We start from the raw sequence: 23,958 nt of genomic DNA, 5'->3' as shown, positions 1-23,958 counted from the left end.
AAGCTGAGCTTTTCCAAGTCTGTCACCTGAACGGAGAGCTCTAAAAATTCTGCTCTAGTAATTGCAGCAAAACCTTAAGCAATGCAAGACACCTGGGCCAATTCACATGTTTTTGAAAAGGAAGTCACTGCAAAGGCACTTTCCCCTCTCTCTATTTAAACAGAGCTAGTTCACATGTCACATTAAACCACAGTTAAAATAAACTATGGTTTAATGCGAGGTGCGCTCCTGAAATCACAGATGCTTTGCTTCTTCCCCAATCTTCCTGGGAAGCAAGCTATGGTCTAGCTTGTGTCACCTGATGCCAGTCTCGTAGTTTCTCTCCAGATAAACCACAAGCGGAGACCAAGGTTTTCCTCTTTGACTGACATTCATGGCTTCTTTGGGATAAACACATCATGAGGGGTTCGGAGAGCCAGTCCTGGTGCCATCACGTGACAGCAACAGGCCCAATTTGTTGTATTAGCCTGAGAGCTGGCACAGCAATAGAACATTTTTTTGAGGTGGGGTGGTGGTTCTTTGCTCCTGGTCAGCACAAGTGATAGGGCTGTGGTGCAGTGGTGACCATGATGCTCCATTAAACCCTGTCACTGGTGACCATGGGTTTAGATTTCCCTCTTAGCCAAGTATGATCTTTGAAACATTAGTCTCAGCTATACTGGCAAAGAAAAAGTGCTTTATATGTGTTGTATATGCATTATAACATGGTGACACCAGACAGTGCTGTGGAGTTCCGTTTTCGCCAACCCGATTTCTCATACAAAGTTTACGGCGTGTTTAACTGAAACACTTCTTTGATGTGTCTATGTCTGGCCACTGTCCAATAATATTTTGTTAATTTATATCACACTTTCCAGAGCCAAGTTTCTCATTTAACCTCTGGACGGATGGAAGATTAGGCTCCTTCTCAACTCTTAGGTGAGGTAGGTTGGAATTGCATATACATTCCTGGGGGAGCATAGGTTGCTCTCCAATACATCAGTGTTCCTCAACTTGTTAAGCATGGGATTCTGGTAGATGGAGCAAACAGTTTTGTGGATCTCACAGATAGCAAGCTTATTTCTGTTGTGACTCCACTGGGATCATTCAAAGGGGGAAAAGGAGGGTCACAAGTGGCTGACTGCTGCAGGACCAGTTATCCCAGGTTGTGTGCAGGGCACTAATCAGTGAGCAAGGAAGAAACTGGGTTGCTTTACCCTTTTCTAGGTTGCTGAGGGTGGGAATAAGTAGACATTTTCTGCTTCAGCTATCACATTTTAGATGTCATCCTAAATTGTCTAAATGTACACCTTTCGCATGTGATCAACATAGGTACAATTGGCCAGATTCCAGGATTAGCTGTAGCTTCTTGCTTGACTGCATGCTCCCATAAAGTGCAAAATGGTTCTCGTTATAATTTCTTAAAATTGTGGGAAACACAGTTCATACCTGCACACACTTTTCTGTTGCTCTTCCTACAATGCAGCATGTTTCTGGGAGCACGACCCAAGAACCCTTGAACCATACACTGTAAGTATTTCCTGTGCCACATCTAGAGGGAATGTTCTAGACTTGACACTAATGCTATCAATCATCATTATGAACTTGGTTTCCTGGCTTCTTATAATCTCAAGCTTTTAAAGGCAGTTTAATGAAAATCAGGCTGTGAAATCAATTCCAAATGTCACACCTCCAGGAAAGAGGCAAAAAGCTTAAATTGTTCTTTGTCACGTTACCCAAGTAGATTTTTTGAGCTCTGGTTTTACATTTTTAGGATTTTATTAATTACTTCACTGTTTTTATACCTCTGTAATAAAATAGGTTCCTTTCCCTCTACATGTTTTTTTATTCTGGCCAATAGAAGAATATACACATTCAATGGCCAGAAAAATGCCTTCATGCAAATCGATCTCTAAAACAGCCAGTAATATTACTCTCAACATGGAAACATCGCCAATTACAGACACACACACAAATTCTTTCTAATTTACTTTTCTCCCCTTCACCACAAAGTCTTTGTGTACCAACTATCACTAAAATGAATCTATAAATCTATTTAGCTTAATATACTAATGAAGCAAAACAAGGAAATAACTATTAAGAGCAACAAAGCCTGCTTCACTAGATATGGAAACACAAATTTTTATATTGTAATGCTTCTGGGGGATTGTGTATTCTTGTTTTTTTCTAGATTGTTGCCCAGCCACAAATGGCATGCAGGCAACATGCTAATATAAGGATGCTTAGAAGGTTCAGAAAGGATTGCTTTTCATGTCACACCACCAAACAGCTTCCTTGCAAGCTTATCCACAAAAGAGAGAAGGAAATGGGTAGCTCTCTTATAGATGTTTCATAGAAGGGGGATGTCTGTTTTGTTGATTATAAGATTTACAAGAATAAGTGTTATTAACAATGTGCCACAAGCTGTAAGTGTAGTATTCTGGGTATTCTGCTTAGAACCCTAAGGGGGTGAGGCAAAGGAAGATCCTAGAGGGTAGCAAGCAATCCAATTTACAGGACAAAAAAATTGCAAAGTTTAAAGGCTGAGGAGACAAGCTACAGGAAACTGGGTTTCCTGGTTTGGGAAGGTTTGTATTGTAAGGTGCAAAACCTGAAACTGAAGGAATATTCAGAAATGGAGGTAGAATGAGACAGTTGGGTGGGGATGGGAAAGAGGAGAAAGGGACATGGATTCACTGAAATTACAAGCATTCATAGCTACTTCATGGAAGAGTGTCTAGAAAAAGTGTGGGCTTGCTAGTTTAGTTTCTTTTGTTTAGTCGGCAGAAAAACGGCACATACTCAAGAGCTGCATTGTCACATTCCCCCCACCCCACCGGAAATTAATATTGCGGTCCCTGGGGCTTCACCCAGGCTGTCTAGGTTTAGGAGCTAACCTGTTCCAGAATCCCATGCAAGCCCTGGAGAACACAAGTGCTGCACAGCTGATGGCTTATCTCAACTGTTGGACCATCTTCAAATGCAGGCGATCGGCCAGAGTCTACGTTTGCATGTGGGGCGAATAAAAGCATCTGAATCTCAGCATCTCCTCCTTTGGCAGAACGCAATTAATTTGCCAGATGGCCTCTAATGGTTATTTACAGCCAGGGCCTCTTTCCGACAACCGTAGCATCAGTTTCTTTTCCCTATTGCTTATTTACTGGAGGATGAGTCTCTTACAAATCCCCTGTGGCTTTTGTGGACACTTGGGAATGCATTTCCACCACATATGCACAAGCAAAAGTGGCCTGTAGGAGCACTACATTCAAAAAGTACAAATATGTATAAGGGAGATGCACATGTGTTCAGCTGCTTCAGAGGAGATTCTATGCTTCCCAGCTGTCCTGGGATGTGGATGCAAATGAGCAATGTAAAAACAAAAAAAACAACTGGAAATCTGCATTTTACGGTGGTTGAGCCTTTCGCTCCATACAAACGTGGGTCAGCATAACAAACTGAATTAAGGAAAGAGCGTAACAATAAGTGCTCCACCATTTTATTCCTAACACATGGAGCCTCTTAAACCATAGATGCCTGTCCGGAGATAGACATGGGAATATTTTGACCAGGGCCAACAAAGTCTAGGGATTAATATTTTCTCTCGCTGCTGGTGGGCCTGGTAATTGCACAGATGTAGCAGACTGTAAATTGGAGACTTCAGCCCCCCACCAGCACATCAGTGTGTAGTCATGACCCGTCCTGCTTTAGCTGAAATCAGGGCCGGACCTTTAATGAGAAGCTGAAGTAGGATAAACTTGTTCTTTTGGCAACACTGTCCCTGATTAAAAAAAAGGGGGGGGGAAGAAAGCTCAAGCAACTAATTCAGCACAGATGTGCAAAAGCTGAAACTTTATCCTGAATAAACAAATCTTAAAGATATTAAGCTCCTCTTCTGACTTGTGTCTCCAGCAAGTAGTATGCATGTGGTGTGAACTGCTGGAAACGCTTAAAGGGGAGCAAAGCTGGTAAGGGACAAAGTGCAAAATGGCCCAGTATTTGGAAAGCATGGCTGCAAATCCGTTTTCATCAAATCCTTGAAAGGTCTCTGTGCAATTAGTTTCTATTATTCAGTCACCCGTGCAATCTCTCCTGACCACCGCCAACCATGCTTCATTTTCAAGTTACTGTGAAATCCCCCCCCCCAGCATCTAATAGGATGGGGAGATTTAAATAAATTAAACACACTTCTCTCTGTTTTGTTTGCACTGGTTTGATTCTACTAAGTGCAACTGTTTCTCTTTTTGCTTTAAACAAAACTTTTAAGATGCTATGCAAGTGCATGCAAAGAGAGACACGAGGAAGTAGGCTAACTTTCACTTTAACTACGTCACTGGTTCAAATTGACGGTGGACTGGTAGTGCCTTTTCCTCTGCTAAGGTGAAATTCACCTCTTTAGAGAACAGAAAAGGCTCTGTATAATTGAGGAGATACGTGTTTACGTAGAAACAAGTCCTACTATGTATAACAGGATACATTCCCATGTAAGCATGCATAGGATTTGTGTTCTTAAGTAGCAAAAGGTCACATGTCTCCTTTGTACAAGATGAGCTTTTCTTATAGGAGACGAAGTCGGGTATAGATGCCAATAGGGGACCAGGCATTGCTTATTTACTGAAATGTGCAGAGAGAAGGGCCATCAGTCACAAATGTGAGACTTTACTAGATGGCCAGTAAGTAGAAGTTTGCATAGAAGTTTGCAGCCATGACTTGTGGATAACATGAGGTCCTGAAAGGTCAAACCAAGCCATATTTTCTAAAGTAAAAGAAATACAATGTGGGGTAAGATTTGGGAATATTTAGGGGAGGTCTGGAAAGCACAATCCCCTAAGGCAATTAGTATCTCAAGGGTCTTGTGCATTCATATCCTCCCATGTACTGATGGAGACAAAGGTCACAGCCTCTGGTATTTACTTAACAAGAACTTTGTGGGCCTTGCAAGCCCCATAAAACATGACCTAGACCTTTTGCTCTAGATGAGGGAGTCTATTGATGACACTATATAAAATAAAGGGTTAGCAGTGTGAAAATGATTGTCTTGCTTATTGTCCCCCAATGCCCTTATGCCAGCTATGGAGTGTTTGGAAAGCAAATACATCAAATTTAAAGGGGATAATTAGTACTCAGTGAATTTAGGGTGAATTCCAGTTGTGCTACAATAATCCTGGCATCTAAGTCATGCCTTCTGGGTGGTGGTGGGAAATATATGTACTGTATGTGCAGAATGAGAGTTAAAATCTCACCACTGGTCACCACCTGGTGGAAAACTCTTTTCCTAGATGGTATGGTATATATGGATTTAAACAGCTTTATAAACTGAAAATTGTTGGTATTATGGAATAGAACAGGAATGAGGATGTTGTGCCCCTCCAGATGTTGCTGGACTACAACTCCCATCACCCCTGACCAATCCTGATTAGTGCTGATGGAAGTTGGAGTCCAAAAACATGTTGGGGGGGGACAGAAGTTCCCCACTTCTGATAGAGAGAAAGTGAACGTTTACTTCATGCGTGGTGTTTTCTTGTTGTTTCTAGGTCTGCATGTATGCCTGCATGATGTAGCAGTTGGTGTGTGGCAATTTTACATGTATATTTATTGATATAATACTAAAAATACGACAAATTTTCTCTATCTTCTCCCATCATAAATAAAAAAAAAATTCTAAATCCATTTCTTTGCATGCTTGATAAGACTGGCAATCCTCCACAATAAAAGTGCTGTATTGTTTTGTATTTTCCATACCCGCTTGCTTTTGTTGGGAAAGCTGCAAATATGGCAGAGAATCAGCTGTTTTACGTCAGAGTGCCCGGGGTTTTCTTTCTCTCTCCCCCACCCCCAGTTTTTAATTAGCCTGCCATTTTGTGTTAGAAAGTTGATGGATTATATAGTCAGCTGATTATGTTTCCAGCCACATTTTCAGCACTAATAATACACACCACTGGCTTGCTCCTGATCAGAAGCAGATTCTGCAAGGAGCCCAAATGACGGTATGTTAGGCAATAACATGGAAATGAAAAGCTTTTTCACTTTCATTTATGGCTTTTCTATAATGGGAAAGTTCCCCTGCAGGATAAAATTCCTTCTTGTTTATAGGTTTATTCATTTTCTCTTTGAATGCAAAAATAACTGGTTATTGGGGCTATTTAGTTGATAGAGCACTTAGTAGGAACAGACTTTGTTGACAAATAATGGCAGGAGGAAGTTTTAATAGCCGTGAACCAAAGAAACCTAGAATGGATGTGGGGGTTGGGGAGTCACATAAAGGTTGGGCAGACCTAACACAATGGTTGGCCAACCCAAGCACACAAAACTCTTGGACGCTACAAACAAGGGTTTTGCTATAGATTGCCCTCTGTCATTGTGTTTCATTTTGTTTTTATTTTATTTTACATCACTTGAAGCAGCAGGAATTTGGCTTGTAGACAAGAGGGAGAAATGAGTGGGGCTAGGCTAAAAGTCACAATCAAAAGTATATGCGATCTGCATGTTAAAATTATGTGACTGATGAAATTTACTTTTCTTAACATGCCGGGCCTTACGTATGGTCTTAGCCTGCTATACAACTTAGCATTTTGAAGAATGTTCTCAAAGTCCTGAAGGTCAGAACCTACAACTGGCAGGAGTAGGCCATGTTCAAACAAGAGAAGTTGTCAACTGAAATACTTGCTGCCATTTATTATTATTCCCACTCTTCATTTGGGAAGCTCAAAAACGGTCTCCTCTCTAGACGCTAACAAATCTGAGACCTGTTTAAAACAATTATTCTGCAAATAACAATAAGTCTATAAGATTGTTATAATAATTTCCATCATAAAAAGGAAATTCCAATCATGAGAGAGTGTGCAGGAGGAACATGTGCCAGCCTTCCCCTCCCCAACATCCTTGCATGTGCCAGTCCCCTGCCCCCATTCTACCTGAGGTTCCTGCTTTCAGCAATAAGGTCTGAGGTGCGTCCAACTCAGCATGCAGGGCTCCCAGTCGCATTCAGCTGAACAAGTTTTCAATCCCACTTCTTACCTCAGAAAGGTCACCAATGCAGGTGTTGTGGGGCAGGAACACTCTTACATTCCCCGAGCCAACTGTAATTCAGACCTTCATGGAAACTATGTGTAAACTCTTGGTTTACTTAGAAGTACAACCCATCTTCCCTTTGCCTAATTTCAAATGTAGTACCAAACCATGGTTTAGTGCTAGGGAAAGAAACCTCAGGTTCAGCTGCTCCCTCTCCTCCTCTTCCCTCGTTACTTCCTGTTTTCAACAAACCATAGTTTGCCGATACAACCACACCGTAGCTTCGACTTGCCATGCAAACCAGGGTTTATTCCTAGTTTGTAGAGAAAATACAAACGAGAGTTTGTCAGGCTGGAGGTAACAACAAACCACAGTTTTCATCCCAACACACAAACATAAGGTTCCTCTAGATTTGTTTTCTTAGCACCAAATCATAGTTTGGCGTCATATTTGAACTGAACTACTCAGTTTGTAAAGTGGTCATCAATGCAATCATATGAGCAACCTCCATTCATAAGCCTTGGCTGAGAATATGCCTCCAATTACTGACAAAGAAATACCCAGTTGCCCCCTCTACATGAAGCAGCATCTTTTTCAATAATGAGAAAATGTTTCAGAGATCCAAAGGAAAAGAACATGCAAACAGAATTATCTATCTTAATGCAAAGGATACTGGGAACACAGACATTGCCCCTTCCCTTCGGCCTCCCAAGTTTCAAATTTCCTTTCAAAATCTGCCTCCTTAGTAGATATCAGAACCTAATACTGTCTGCAAAACATTTCCAGGCAGTCAGTGGCTGGCTGCAAAGCAGAACATACTTCACAACCCAACATGAAATACGGGATATGTAAATACCACAAAGCGTACCAGAATGCAGACAATGTACACCAAATCCTTCAAGACGCTAAATTTTTGCCGAACAAGCACGTAGTTGCTGAGCTGGAAAATGTCTCCTACATTGGTTGTTCAATGAAATTTATGGGATTTGGCTGACTTGTATGGTTTTGGAAGGAACGTTTTGTCCCCAACTCGGAGTTTGTTTCTAGCGTACTTCTGGATTAGATAACTAATCATGCTCTTCATACAGTAGAGACTGCCTAACAACTGTTGTGTTCTCCAGATGTTGCACGCCACAACTCTGGCCGTCCCTGACCATTGGTCCCGCTGTCTGGCGCTGTAGTTCACAACATCTGTGCTGAAGAGCCCTCTTCAGATATTATGGCCCACACAGTTAATTTTAGGGACTGGGAGAGCAGGGTTAGGCCCCAGTGGCCTCATCCCTGCATTTCTAACTGCCTGGTGCAGCCTTGTTGCCATTCACACTGCCTGAACTATGGCACCTGGTGTAGATGAATAGGCTCGTCACACAATTTACTGTCCTGATCATTCAGGCGTTCTAAATTACGCACAGGGCCTACGCATATAAGCAGGCTGCCTGCTTCAAACTTTCAGAGCAATGCATCGGCAGCAGCAAGGCCAAACCACCAGGGTCATGGCCAAGGCGTTAGTGGGAGCAAGCACAGCCTCCCCACTCACACCATGATAAGCATGTGATGGGTGCAGTGTTAGAAACTCAGATATATAAGCTAATTGCCAAATGGCACCTTAAGTCTGGGTTATGGTCGCCACGATGGTATGTCTAGGCGCCATTCTCCCCCCAGCAAAGGTGTTTGTTACTATTCTTGTGGTTCTTATTATTATCTCATTTCTACACCACTTTACATTTTAAAGAATAAATCTCCAAGCGGTTTACAACACATTGAAACATCAAACAAACAAACAAACAAACAAACAAAAAACCAATCCAGTATAAAACAAATTCAAGCTTCCAGGAAAATATTTCATATCCTTCTTTAAGCGACATTTTGCTTTCCCTGTATTTATTTACATAATTTATAGAGCTGCCCCATAGCAGAAGAACTCTAGGAAGCCAATGTGGTGGGGTGGTTAGAGTGCTGGACTAGGACCTGGGTTCAAATCCCCCACTCAGTCATGACCTTGGAGTCAGTCACAGCCTCTTAACCTACCTCACAGGGCTGTTGTACAGATTAACTGAGGAGTTGTTGTACCCTGTAGGATGGGATATAAATACAATAAAGGAGCTCTTCTGCTTACCTGCTTAAGAAAGCTGGAGGGCCCAGCCAAATGAAGATGTCAGTCGCCAAACTGGCATCCAGAGATCTCCATGTGCTTGCAATTGGACTTGTGCCAGTCACAAAATGCACCTGGCACCTGGCTAATTTCTATCTCTGGATATCATAGCTTCTTGAATCAACTCATATACAGATTAATTTGGTCTGCAGTGTGATTTGAGTGGTGGCTATACTGAAAGCTATTTTGTCAAAGCCAGTGAATCCACAAGCCCCTCCCTTCAAAAGTTTATCCTTGTCAATGCTGTATTATCAGCAGTGCACATGACCCTGATGGGGTAACAAACAAAAGGCAGGTCCCCGCTGCAGTGGGTTTAGGGAACTATTCCATAATAAGTTGTTTGAAGTTTTCAGTTTAGGAGCTGCCACTCAAGGTACGATCTGGTTTGGGTTAATTCCATAAAGACATCAACGTTTTTCAGTAACAAAGTATTTAGAACCACTAATGTTGACTAACCAACATCCTAACTTTTATTTATGAAAAATCAATAAAACAAAAACAGAACAGAAAAAAATAGCCATGTTGTTTGGTACTGGGTGTTTATTTTTATAGTACAGGGAGCTGAAATAAAACCGCAGTCGTTTTGTCCTACTTACAGCAAGTATGGCTATAAGAATGCCTGCAGCACAAAGGACAGCATCGTTGATGGTCTCTCCACTTTTCAGAGGGTAGCGAATGCTTTCATCATTACAGTAAAATCCCCGCTTATAGGGTGGGATTGTGCTTGTTTCGATTATCAGAAATGGCAGGCCAGCTAGAGGGAGAAAAGGAAGGGGAACAAAAGAAAAATAGTGTGGTCAGAAACACAAGTAAGAATTAAACAAGGACCTTAGTAGTCATGATTATGGCACACTGGGAAATACTATTTATTGGGACTTGCACTGGGAAATCCCATACAGATACTAGGGGTGGGGGGTTTGCATAAACTTATTCAACACTGAACTATACTTTAGCCACCTCCCCTCCCCCAAAAGAAAAAGACTTATGCATTTAAAATCAGTCAAATTCACAAGATTCTCTGATTCAGCTTGTTTAAAATGTCACAACCCTAAATATCCCAAAGCAGATAGAGCTCAGAGGCAAAGCACAATAACAGGAACATAGAACGAAACCAACTGTGCTCTTTGGTTCAATTACTTGTAACAAATTTCAAAGCCACATCATTATTTTTAAGAAAGCTAAATTTCAATCACTGAAAATATTTTCATCCTGGAAGAAAACCGAAGGTAATTAAGGATTTGATATTATTTCTAGCTGCCTAATACTATATATGTTTCCATATAGCTATTAATTGTGGTCTTGGTGCTTGTCATGCATGTATGTTTTGCACAGTGTCCTCTTAACATTGTCCTCATCAAAATGATGCCCCATATTTTTTCCCCATTTACTATTAATGTAGAAAAGTATTTTTTTAAAAAAAAAACCTGTTGAAACACTAAATGCAAATTAAATGGGAGGGGGAACATAGGGGTGGCATTTTGATTTTCTAAAGGTGCCATGAGAACACTACACAAAGCAGAGGACTTCCGGGTTGGCGCCATCGCCGAATGGCGGACTCCCTCCGAGCTCCGGAGGGAGTCTGCTCGGCAGGGGCTGGGTTCTACCGCACCGGCGATGCGGGGACCCTTAGAAACCACGGCCACGGAGGCCGTGGACATGGAGACTCGGCTTGCACCGTTAGCGCCCTCCCGACTCGTGAAGGAGCCTTTTTAAAGGCTACGGATCGGGTGCCGGGGAGAAGCGTGGTGCCTTGAGTTCTCTGCTTCCCCTGCTGAGCGAAGCCGCATGCCATTCGGCGGAGAGCGCTGACTTCTTCCATTGAAAATTCGGACTTTTCAACAACAACCTGTGAGTAAATTTGGAAATCGGGTTCAAAAGGAGGAAAAAAAAATTTTTTTTTCGAATTGGATACGAGCGGGGGGGATCCAAAAAGGAAGTCAGTCCCCTCCCTATTGTAAACTTTCCAAAACAAGGACGGGGAAACCAAGACCCAAAAAGGCTTGCATTGCTGATAAAAATCCAAAATTTCACGATGGGGAACTACAAGAACTGTGCTGGAGGAGGAACTGGAGAAGGGAAACGCAACCCCCCCCCCTGGGAACCGGGGTGACTGAAGAGAGAGCCTGGTGAAAGGAGTCGGAGATCTTGACAGCTGTCAAAATAGCTGTCAAAGTCGAAAAGCGGAGTGGATTTTATTATGAGAACTTGGCTGGTTAAATTTGATACAATTTGCTACAACTTGTTAAAATTTGGATACAAAATGGCGAATATGGATAACAAATTGACTTTTGGATTAGAGGAAACAAAGATACAACAATCCCCCTTGAGGAGTTTCGGGACATTACAAGGATTGGGAAAGTGGAAAAACACCAATGGAACTTTACAGGACTGGTTATCTTCTGGGAAAGCTGCAAAACGGAAATAACATCTCGTCTTCAGGGTGTTTTCTTTTTTGTTTTTTTAAAGGAGACAATAGATTTTTCTATTGAAGAAAGGAAGGGACTGAACGTAAGGTTTTGCCCCTGAATAACAACCATCCCTGCAGACTTACCAAACTTTCGAACTACAACGTTTTAGCAGCGGAACAAAGGGAAATCAGACTACAACCTGGAAAGAACAATGGAGGGAGTTCTATTACAGTTTTATTAAAGACTGAAGTTAAAGTTTTGAAAAATAATGATAATAATAATAATTTTGATTTTCAAAAAAATTTATTTTTAATTTTAAAAAAGAAAAAGCCAGCAAGGAGTTGGGGAAAAGTTGTGATTTATGGTCTTAAGAATTCCAGGCAGACACCAGGGGTTGATGGTCAGGGGGAAATTAAACCGGGGACAGGGGGGGGAGAACTAAAACTCCAAAGGCTTGCCAACTTGGTTATTTTTTGCTGAATTGGTCTATTATTCATTATATTTTTTTTATTCTCTACCTTTTCTGTTTCTATTATCTGGGGTGCTTCTTTTATTAAAAAATGGAAATTGTGGAATGACATGGGGTGGGTCTTGGGGAAAGAACACTGGGTTTTTTTTTTTCTTTTTTTTACTGTAAAACAAATTAAGTTTCAATTTGAATGGGGAACTTGTTTGGCCAACAATATGAAAGGGGAATATGGTAGGGGTGGGGGAAGGGGGGAGTCCCGTAAAGTGATATTTTTTGTATTTTTGAAAAATTTTAATAAATATTATTTAAAAAAAAAAAGAGAACACTACACAAAGCAGCACTGAGTCCACAATGAATTGGCATGTGGAACGACCCTATGCAAAAAGTCAAATTTTAAAATATAACTTTACATTTTCCTTTTTGCTGAACTGCAGCATACATAGTTAGTGAGATCATCTTCTACTACTGGCACCTTCATAAAGGGAACTGATGCACTGCTGCCTTCACAAGCCTAGTCAAATGCTTGACTCATTGTACACAGAAGTGTGTGTTTTGCAACACATTCATAAAATAGTGAATAAATGTGTCAAGAGGCATCAAGAAACCTCTGGTTTTGCAACTCAGAATTTAGCATATTTGTACAGATCCAGGCCATCCTCATTCCACTACCTAAAACCTGTTGGAACAGAGTCAATTTGGATACAGAATCTGTTTTCTGAGCCAACAATATATGATATGAATAGCCTTTTTAGAAAAAAGAAAAGAACAAAAAAATAAAAATCCTTTGCATCCCAATAAAAAATTGCTGCCAAAAAGCTAACACTGCATGATGAGATCTGGTTTCACATCCACTAGAAGCAACAGTTTAATAGTCAAACTTTGGGGATTAACCATACCATGGTTACGTGACTTATTGTTATTGCTCCAGTTCCTCTTTTTAATTGTTTTCATATGATAAGTCTGTAAAACACATGTTCCCTCAAACAATAAAACATATCTGAGAGCTAAATCGGGCTTTTTTAAAAAAGAAAAAGAAAGAAATAGGGGACACGGGTTAAGGGGGAGGAAAGACAATAGTGTTCCTATAAATTATGTGAACTCTGGAATAATAAAGATTTGTTTCCCCCTTCATTCACCGAACAGCATGGGAGTAGTATTTCCACATTTCAATTATTTTCAGGACTGCCACCACCATAATACGAGCAAGACTTGACCAAGATTGTATATATTTTCTTTAAAAGCATACAGACATGGTTTTGAAAATGTGAGGGTTTTGTTTTTTTCTCCTGCAAACTTGTGGTTTAGTGGGATATTGCCAATTGAGTCTTGACATTTTTCCAGCACAACAGTAACCTCAGATTCCCTATTTTCATATGAGAAACATAAACATACCCTCAGGAGCCGAACGGATATTGCTCACAAAACCCGCGGCATGCCTAAACTCTGAGGACTGGGCTGGAGGCCATGCTTCACCAAGGTCACCGTCCAGGCCAGGGCACACATTGCCGTCAAAATGAGCACTGTGGTGTCAGAGCCCTTGCTAAGGTAGCCTTGTTTCCAAGGAAGATCTCTTGGAGCACAGATTGTTTTGAGGAATTGTGTCACCACCCACAACTTCTGGCACAAACCCCATCTTCTGGAAATGGTTGGCGCTGAGGTTCCAGCATGGGCTGGTGCCAATGGCCACCCTGAAAAGGGGTTTACAAAAGATACTACTAGAAATCTTAAAGGGGGTAGGAATGCCACAGATGAAAATCAAGGATGGAGGGGAGGGAAGGAACAACAAAATGGAAATAGCTCTAGCTGCGTGACTGTTTACAGGAAAGGCTCCAGGCCTTAATTTCATTTACACCAAAATGGTAAATATGAAGTGTAAGATCAGTCTGTGGCCGTTCAACATCTCATACTATAACCCACCTCAATCAGTTTCCCAGGCCAGCAACAACCTACTATGGTCGTACAGCGAGACATCAGGTTCTAGTCAGGCAAAAATCATTCACTCAGACTCACTGCCAACACTGCTGAAACCAAACTTCAACAAGACTTGACAGTGTTTCAGTATAAATGATGGTGTCAGTTTTTGACAGGAAAAAACAAAACAAAACAAAATTGGAAAAGATGGATTTCCCGGGCATTCTAGTTCCCCACTGGATTTGGTGGTTGAAATATCCGTCTCTGGGCTAAAGTTTAGTAATCTGAGTTTGGGAGAAATGTGACCCTGGATTTTTCAGCTGTAGCCATTTCAGAAGCTTATCTCTGAGACTTAATCTCTTTAGGCCAGTTCTGGGCATTATTCTCCACACATTTGTTTGGTGAGATTCAAATGTTGGGGTGCATAACCAGTGTGGGGTGCCTGCCTGCTTTATACCTGAAAGACCCCCTTGTGATTTACAGCCCTGCAGGATCCTCACAGACAAGATCAGCTAACGTGGGTGGTGGGCATGGGATGAGCAGACATGCCACACCTCTCTTCTAACAACTGTGGAGAGCTTTTAGGATCCTATAATTCCCAGCCTTTCTCCTCCATGAAAGATACAGCTAAGAAGAGATGCTTACTTAGTTTCCCAGTTTATCCCTTTGCCTCTGTAATGGCACAAGGAACCTGGGATAACTCTGGACCTTTTACATGCAAAAGTCAAAACAGCAGCCCCATGGACCAGACCAGAGTCCCCCTGTCCGGTATCTTACTTGCCACAGTGGCCAACCGGACGAAGTTCAGGACATCCTCTGGGTATTCAGTGGATAAATGCCTTGGGACAAAAAGCTCCCATATAGCCACAATTGATAAACCCATGATTTCATTCACTTCTGTAACTCCAGTTCCAGTTTGGCCTCTTTCTGTGTTTCTAAAGTGTCTGCTCAAGTCCTTACTAAAGCATGCCGTTGGAGAGCCAGATTCAGCAGCTTGAATAAGGGTTGTAGGAAGGCTTTCCTGTTATAGTAAGGCAGTGTTAAAGGAAGTGGTACCTGCTTCAGAGAGCTGGACCATAAAGAAGGCTGATCGCCGAAGAATTGATGCTTTTGAATTATTTTGCTGGAGGAGACTCTTGAGAGTCCCATGGACTGCAAGAAGATCAAACACATCCATTCTTAAGGAAATTAGCCCTGAGTGCTCACTGGAAGGACAGATTGTGAAGCTGAGGCTCCAATACTTTGGCCACCTCATGAGAAGAGAAGACTCCCTGGAAAAGACCCTGATGTTGGGAAAGATGGAGGGCACAAGGAGAAGGGGACGACAGAGGACGAGATGGTTGGATAGTGTTCTCGAAGCTACAAACATGAGTCTGACCAAACTACGGGAGGCAGTGGAAGACAGGAGTGCCTGGCGTGCTCTGGTCCATGGGGTCACGAAGAGTCGGACACGACTAAATGACTAAACAACAACAACACCTTCTCCATTTGGCTGTTTTTAACTATCTGACTCTTCTTTAGTATTTGAATGACGTATCCAGATTTGCTTTAATCTGTAATTTTAGAATTACATTTGCAACGAAGAGCAGGTACGAAATGCTTTGAATAAGTAAACAAACGATAGAAATGGCTTTTCGCTTCAGTGCCAGGTCAAAACTTATTTGCCCAGATGTTTTAAACTCCAAAGCCTGAAAACTGAGGAGCATCCTGCCTGTTCCTCATGCTTTTTAAAAACTCACTCATTATATAAAAGACAATGATGCTGTTTCATCCTTAATTGTATTATATGGGAGTTGAGTGTTTTATTTCTCTTTATCTGGATGAAGGGCAGTCTGAAGCAGTCTTCACCAACCTGATGTCCTCCAGATGTGCTCCGCACACTCTTGCCAGCTCTAGCAAGTACAGATATGCTGTCCAAAATAGCTGCAGTCCAAAATATCTGGAGATCGCCAACTTGGTGAACGCTGCTTTAGAAGCATTTCCAATGAATCAATTAATAAGTAGCTGGACTACACAGGTTCTGGGCACTAAGGAGTTCAGCTAGGCCCTGTAGGAGCTGCTTTTGCTGCAGCGTACACTGGAGGAGGAAGGGAAGGAAAACGAAAAGGATGCTGCTTTTCTTTGGAGGAAGTCAAAATGACTTTCTGACTCCTCGCGGCTGGTGTCCTATGCAAAGCTGCTTCAGGGGAGAGCTGACATTGCATTTTGCTTTACATTTTAATAAGGGCTACTGCAGCTGGGCTGGAACTTGGCAGGCTTTGAACGTTAAATGTAAAAGAAGCAACATTGTTTTATTAACAATCAATTAATTTTTCTTTACCTCCTAGGAAACCTAACAACCTCAGAGACACAGGAGGTGATTTAAAAGGTGGGGGGAGCATTGACTGAGCAGCTTGCAATTGATAGAAAATCAAAGGCCTCTTGTGCTGAATTCAATGCTTTGAAACATTGAACCTTTGAAAACCGAAGAGTTGGGCAGATTTGGGGAGCGTGGAGGATATAAGACAGGATAAGCTTTCATTGGCCACCCATTGATAAAGTCATGTGGGATATGTTACTGTGGTGACCCAAACAGGCAGCTCTGATCTTCCCAGCTGAAGTTTCACCTTTGCACTAAATTAAACGCAGTTGCCTCTCCCACTTTCAAGTTTCTTCTTTTTGTTTTGGAATGAAGCACTGAAGAACCAGCCTCTTCAGCCCCTTGTAGACATATTAAGACGGAAAGAACTGCAGCCCAGCAAAACCACTTCAGCTAATTTTCAGTAACTGCTACTACTCTGTTGTGTGGTCTCTAAGCTTTGTTAACTAAGGGAGCAATCTTAATGCCATTTCTGGGGAAAGCAGGGCTTGTATCCTAAACTGGCCCATTTGGTGGAGAGGGGTCCAATATTTACACACCCTCTGAGTGACCCCAGGGCAGAGTTGGGGCAGATGTGCCCAGCATATAATTCATATATTGCTTTGTTTTACAAATGGGAGACAATGAGTTAAACAGAAGAAAGAGTATTCCACTGAGGAAAAAGACTTTTGCATTATCTCTGTTTTTACCATGAGGCAACTGACTGTACAGTAGGGCAGATGTGAGTACAACTCATCATTTAAAACAAGGATTGAGTGCTCTGCAAAGTTGAGTGGTATGCAAAGTTGGTGGTTAAAATCACACAGAGTTCTTGCTTGTGCAAACATACCCAAGGTAATGCTGTCAATTTGGGTTGAGAAGCCAAGGGAACAAACCTCTGAAACCATTCTGCACTGTGCTCAACTCTGCATATAGACAAGATTGGAATCAAGCAGAAATTCTTGGGAGGGGGGGTTGTGTGTACATGTTTAGTAAAGCAAGGAACAATTTTGTCACACCTTGGTATAAAATCATAGAACTGTAGAGATGGAAGGGACCAAAATACTGTAAATCGTGAGGTCAAAAGGAAATGAAATTCAGAGAAGTACAGATGGAAATAAGTACCTTATTAACAGTGGCCACTAATAAAAGAACAGACAACTTGGCACTGGCAACTCCGTGACTGACCTTATGTTGTCTATCTGTGAACAAAGGAACTTCAAAGGGAAGCTGGCAATGTAAAACCATTGAATTACAATGCATCAAGAGATTCAGTGCTATCCATTGTGGACTAAATTGACACAATGGATTTTTATCACACTACATGTGGCTACTGGCTTACCAAAGCCAGTATGTCTATGTGTTGTCAACTACTGTATTTTGTGAACCATCACTGTTACTAAAGGTGATTATCACCATGCAATTTTCCTGCAACTCAGCAGCACTTCATGCTAGATTCTAACCAGTGCTCAGTATGTACTGACCATTCACCCTAGAGTTGAGCTAGAACTCAACGGAACTCGGTTCTGGCACCTCTCAGGTGGGCACCTGCCATTCTAAGAGAACGAGGGAGGCATTCATAGTGAGTTCCGGTACCTCTTTTTCTAGAAAAATAGCACTATCCATAACCTTCTATGAAACGAACAAGTTCTGTGGAAAACTACACTGGCCTTTATGAATTCACATACATCAGCAACTGGTGTGTGTCATGAAAAAATAGCTACCACACTTATTGCACTGAGTACAGCTAAGGCTGAAAAAGTCTTGTTTGACTGTCCAGGCTCCTAAAACCATCACAATAAACTTACCATTGGTACCTTCACAGTTTGATATTTTTGCAGATTTGGCTCTTAAAATATGATGCTGCAGCCTAGGAATTTAAAATGAGAGTCTCAGCTCTGATCAGGGGTATCTAGCAGAAATCTGAACCAATGGTCTTTTGTTACAAAAATATTATTTTGGTTGGCTTAAGCAACATTCCAGATTTTTTCACTCCAAGTACTCACTGCAGATGTTTGAGTGACGTGTAATTTGCAACAAGAATAAGGACCTTGGGAGTACCTGAGCCTTATTTGCTCTATGGTGTTAACGAAATCAACTTCTTCTTATGGTTTTCCTTTCTACTGTTTTTTTTTGGGGGGGCTGTTCTGTTTGGGCAAGCAAAGTGGACTACTGAGTAAGTGAAATGTTCTCAAGATAGGACATTAAGTCCCTATTTATGCACTTTTTATTAACATGCACGCTACAGTTTCAATTCTTGACATTCTAAGAAAATTGTGGTGTTTATATATTGAGAGAGAGAAAGAGAGAGTGTGTGTCTTCATACACTAGAACAGATGGGGTATGAGAAATTGTGATGGGTCCAAGACAGCAATATGGCTGGGCATGTTAAATCCAGGCTCCTTTTTGAAAAAAGAAGCATGAAGGATCCTACATTTATTTCCATTCTAAGGCGAGGGGATTTCTTTCTTGATTTTGTAATTATCCTACCAGTAAAGCCACAATTTTTCACTGTTCTCCATGTTAGCTATGAATAGTTCGAAACTTGTTCAGGTAAACTGGGGAAGCCAATGGGCAACTCCCATCAACCCAGCCAGCATGGCCAACCAGGAGAGATGATGGAAGTTGCAGTCCAACAAGATCTAAAGGGCACCATGCTGGCTACCCCCAATGAAATGTTGTTTCCCCCACACCTGCCCAGATTCCACTACCACCCAGGAGTCACTTGCTTTTTCATTAGCTTCTGACAAAATCTTAACACTAAGAATCCAAATAGGAAACCCCAATCCAGCTCTCAGGAAGAACAACTAGCAGCTGTGGTTAGTTGTGTGCACTGTACATCCCCATAGCAACAAAAGATGCATCTTGCCAACTCAGGGGGCTCAGATGAACATCCAAATGACACCTGAATCCATACCTAAAATGCACGAGTTTTTCTTCTATGTACACATACATCTGCTTGTTGGATCAAGACAAAAGATGCTTAAAAGATCATTTCCTCTTAGACAGGCTATTTTATTTTGGGGCTTAGGAACAGAAGCTGCACATTTTTTTATTTTTTTATTTTACAAAATGCTAACCCTAATCCTTTTCCCAACTCACAACAGTAACTTTTTACGCCTTGCAAACTCCTAGAGCTTCCAAAGACTTTCCCTAAGCTGCCCTCCCCACTAAGATACCAGAATATTGAAGAATGTTTCCTCATGGTTCACATCTTGAGAAGAGTGGAAGTAGCCTGAAAGCAATTAGGTGGAAAGCCAGTCTCTTGTCTGTTGGGTTTCCATGTCTGAGTCTCTACAGTGATGCCTCTTAAGGCAGGCTCATCCCATCCTGTTGTCGTACTTGTAACCCAGGGCAGGGAAACGTTTACAAGCCTTGAATTGTCACCAAATAAAGGCTTCGCGGAGTCTCCGGTAACTATTCCTTGCTATTCCTTGTATGTGCTTTTCAAAGATGCAGTTCCAATCTGGACCCTATTAATAAATCCTCAATGGAGCAGGCAGTAGCAGAGCTACAGTTCATTTGTTCTCTTGGGGCACAATGTGTATAGTGTTCGTTCACAAATAAAAATGGAGAAGTCCCAGCTTCCCTTTTCAGAGCTCTTGTAACAATGCAGTGCCCTGCTGTCAGGCAATGTGTGAATAAATTGGAGAAAAAAGGTTAAAGAAACCTAAGGGAATAGCAGCCTCTTTTTCTCACTTTCATTCCTTCCAACCCCCTCCCCCCTATTTTTGCACTTTATTGCGGTAGGTTTTCGACAAAGGCACCCCTGTTCTCTGCACTTTTTTCCTCCTTCAGGGCTTGGTGCCAAATAACGTTATTCCCCTTCACCATGGTACTGCCATGAGAGTAGGCTGGTATGTTTGCCTGAAAATCGCAGGTTTTTCATGGAAATGGTTTTCGCTCAACAACTCCCTTTGTCAAAATAGACATGAAAAGGGAGAAGCGCTCAGATGAAATCTAATCATCAGAACTGGGAACACGGCACTGGGCAAGTGCCACCGAGGAGAGCCCAAGTAGCGGCTTAAGTGGGTAGTGCACGATATAGCTCTCAGGGTTCATTAAAGTACGTGTGTGATCCCTTTCGCAGGCAGTAACATTCTGAAATTTCTCACGGCCTACCTTATAACACTGCCAACATTATAAACCTATCCGATATAGAGCAAGAACCGTAAATAACTTTACAACAAGAGCCCCAAGAGCTTAATTTTCCACATCACTGAATAAATTGGTTCAACTGATGCTGATCTGGAAGCTTCAGCAGTCCTCTCATCCAAGACACAGAGCATCCTAAGATATACATGTGCATGTGTGTGTGAGAGAGAAAGAGACTGACAGACAGACCAACAGATCGACAGACCAAGAGATGGATGGATGGATGACAGGTCACTGTCATCTATTTCTACTTCCCCCTTCCCTAGCTAAGCTTAAAAGCTGTTTTGCAGAGGCGGATTTAGGGGACGTTCCAGGGAGTCTCAGGAGCACCGCAGGGGAGCCACAACTAAGTTATTGAATGGAAGGTGAGGGGGGCAGGGACAACGACACTGAATTTTAGTGTCGCACAGGGTGTTGCTGATATTTGAGACACCAAAGTCCGCCACTGTTGCTTTACTTCAGAATATACACATGGATATTTAGTTCTCCGAGTGCAACCCAGGAAGGCATTAACTGTTGGGAAAACTAGTCCCTTTTTAAATCCTGCCAAAGTGAGCTTTTTGTCACTCTTCAATATGCTTCCTCTCCCCCCCCCCTTTTTTAAGCCTGTCAAACTTCACAAACCGAGCAGGGGTCTCTCTCTCTCTCTCTGGCAGAAGTTCATTAGCTGCCTATGTCTTTCCATGGGTGGCTCGTAATTAAGCGTAGAATCTGCTGCCAGATTCTAATCTTCAAAGGGAACACCAATGAAAGCAGCTGCTCATAGATCACAGGTAGATAAGTTTTGACATTTATGGAAGCAGCCTGCCCAACACCATATATATATATATATATATATATATATATATATATATATATACACACACACACACACACACACACTACACCATCTGAGATTTTGAGACACCCGAGTAAGCAAATTTTTTTGCTTCAGTGTGATATATCTTTGGATATGATCAATCTATGGTAAATCCCAATGAAATGACTAATCGGAAGGATGACAATTGCTACATTTGTTCTCTACGGACTAAGAACATAAGAAAAGCCCTACTAGATCCGACTAAAGATCTGTCTAACCAAGCACCCTGGTTTCCAAATGGGTCTGGAAAAGCCACTAAACCAGACATGATGGCAAAGAAATGAGAAGAGTCCTAGCTCAGGGGTAGACCATCTTATTAGCCTACAAAAGGTCCCAGAAGGTTCAGTCAATGGCATCTCCAGTTAGGACTGGAAGAAGATCCCTGCCTGAAACCCTGGAAATCTGCTGCCAGTGTACACAAGACTGAGCTGGATGATCCAGTGGTATAATGCAGTTTCTTATGTTGGTGTGCAGTAGCCCTTCCTGGCTTTTATTCTCCACCAGCTGTATTCAATGGCACACTCCCTCTGAACATGACCAACAGCCATTGATAGGCCTATCTTCTCTGGTTTTATGTAATCCATTTTTTAAGTTATCTAAGTTAGTGACCACTTCAATGAAATACCATATTGAAACCCTATGCTTCCAGGCTCAACCACATAGACTTTAAGAACACAGGAAGTTGTATTATTCTCTACTCGGCTTTGTTTTCTCACAAGTTCAAACAATATTTCCCCCCTTCCCAAACCAAACTTGTGTGTCTGTTAATCCAATTGTTTCTTTAATTCATCCTCCATTTCCCAGTGTTAATTGCCACCTCCCCCACTGAGAAGGCAGATGGTCTCCCCCATCCCCAGAAGGGTTTTCAGTTTGAGGCTTCAGGCAAATTGTGACATGTGGGATACTGTGGGAATTAATTCATTATGGAGCTATGAGTTTCCGACACTGGGAAAAATATGCTTTGCAACGCCAAAGCAGGACATGCAAGCCTCAGAGGCGGAACAGTGATATTGGAGGATACTGCTGCTGCAAGCTGTTCTGAAGCACCAGGAATCAGCCGATAGTCAGTGGATCACAGAAAGAGTGCTGATAAAGCCCTGTGTATGGTGAGACTCTAACTGGGAAGGGGACACAGACACTAGTGAGGGGCTGGTTGGCAGAATGGGCAAGAGCTGAAACACAGGACCCTCTGAAGAATATACTTGACAAATCCCTTGGAAATCCCAGATTTAAGAACAGTTAAATGCTGATATGCTGAACATGTTCTTCCCCATTATAGAAAGTGGAGGGAGTGCTATATTTAGAGCTAGGTTCAAATCTCTGATCACAAACACAAGACTCCTTTGCACCATTATATAATAGCAAGCATAGATTTCTACTGAGAGAAAGCATGATCTAAGGGCACATGATGCAGCCACCTTGCTAAAGCTAAGAAGATCTAGGTCTCATCCAATGCCTGGATGGTAGACCACCCAAGACCCCCAAGTAAATTCAGTGTGTACATATGGGGAAGCATTGGCTAATTATGGGTCCCCAAAAGATGCACTTGTTTTACTTATTTATTTGTACTTGTAGCCTGCCTTTCACAGAGTGGCTCCATAGCAGAGTATAAAAATCACAGTTTAATAATGATGATGATGATGATAATTTTATATGTCGCCCATCTGACCGGGTTGCCCCAGCCACTCTGGGCGGCTCTCAACAGAATTTTAAAAACACATAAAACATCAAATATTAAAAACTTCCCTAAACATGGCTGCTTTCAGATGTCTTCTAAAAGTCAGACTGTTGTTTATTTTCTTCACATCTGATGGGAGGGTGTTCCACAGGGTGGGCACCACTACCAAGAAAGCCCTCTGCCTGGTTCCCTGTTACCGCACTTCTTGCAATGAGGGAACCACCCTCGGAGCTGGACCTCAGTGTCTGGGCTGAATGATGGGGGTGGAAATGCAAAATATTATTTAAATCATAAAGCAACTCCCCATTCATGGTACATATCTTTGTAAATGCCTTTCTGATGCATACAGGTTTTACATTTCTAGGTGTACACACTGAACTTCTCTCTGTACATCCAAAAAGAAGTAAAGGGGGGATGTGGCTTGGGAAAGTCCATAAAAGTGAGTTTCAACATCCCATTGGCAAAACAGGAATATAAATGCCTTTCTTTAGAGGGATGTAATGAGGTTGAGTGACCCAAGACTCGTACAGCATTTTATTAATAACGTAGCATATCTACTATATATACACTGTGTTGATGGCCTAGAAAAATATGTACAACAGTAAATGTAGCTGTTATCGATGGCAGAAATCTGAAACAAAGGATTCTGCCCTGAACTTTCCATCTTCATAATACACAATATGTGAATCCTTGAAATATTTGAGTGGGAAAGTATAAAGTTCAAAGCCAAAGCCAAATCCAACCCTGCACAAATCTGTCCATTAGTTTTTATGCTGTCTGAATTGTGCATTTTCTAGGAGAGTTTCCACCGAGGGGGAAGTCAAAGGATCTTCTTCCTTATCAGAGCTGATGCTCTCTGAACAAGTGTATAGTATTTCTGCAGCTGACCTACATCAACTGCATTCTTCTGATAACCCGTATCAATCCATATGCTGCATTTACCAACCACTTCAACAGGGATCATCAACCCAATGATGAAAGAGAAATACAGCAAGGAAATC

At 41.9% G+C, this 23,958-nt stretch overlaps 1 protein-coding gene and 1 long non-coding RNA gene across 2 annotated transcripts in view; one reads left to right on the top strand and one right to left on the bottom strand.

The window, feature by feature from the left end:
* The window catches only part of PLPP3 (phospholipid phosphatase 3), a 64,983-nt gene that overhangs the window by 19,332 nt on the left and 21,693 nt on the right, over positions 1-23,958 (bottom strand). The window contains exon 2 of the mRNA XM_083619388.1: positions 9,736-9,893. Coding sequence (XP_083475514.1) covers positions 9,736-9,893 — 158 coding nt within the window. The remainder of the gene's footprint in view (positions 1-9,735; positions 9,894-23,958) is intronic.
* The window catches only part of LOC310764994, a 376,088-nt gene that overhangs the window by 331,696 nt on the left and 20,434 nt on the right, over positions 1-23,958 (top strand). The gene's annotated exons all lie outside the window — the stretch shown is intronic.

Source organism: Podarcis filfolensis (genome assembly GCF_964270895.1).
Source record: "Podarcis filfolensis genome assembly, chromosome: 6".
Classification (NCBI taxonomy): Eukaryota; Metazoa; Chordata; class Lepidosauria; order Squamata; family Lacertidae; genus Podarcis; species Podarcis filfolensis.
The sequence above is the reverse complement of the archived record's forward strand: the minus strand, read 5'-3'. Positions and strand labels throughout refer to the sequence as shown.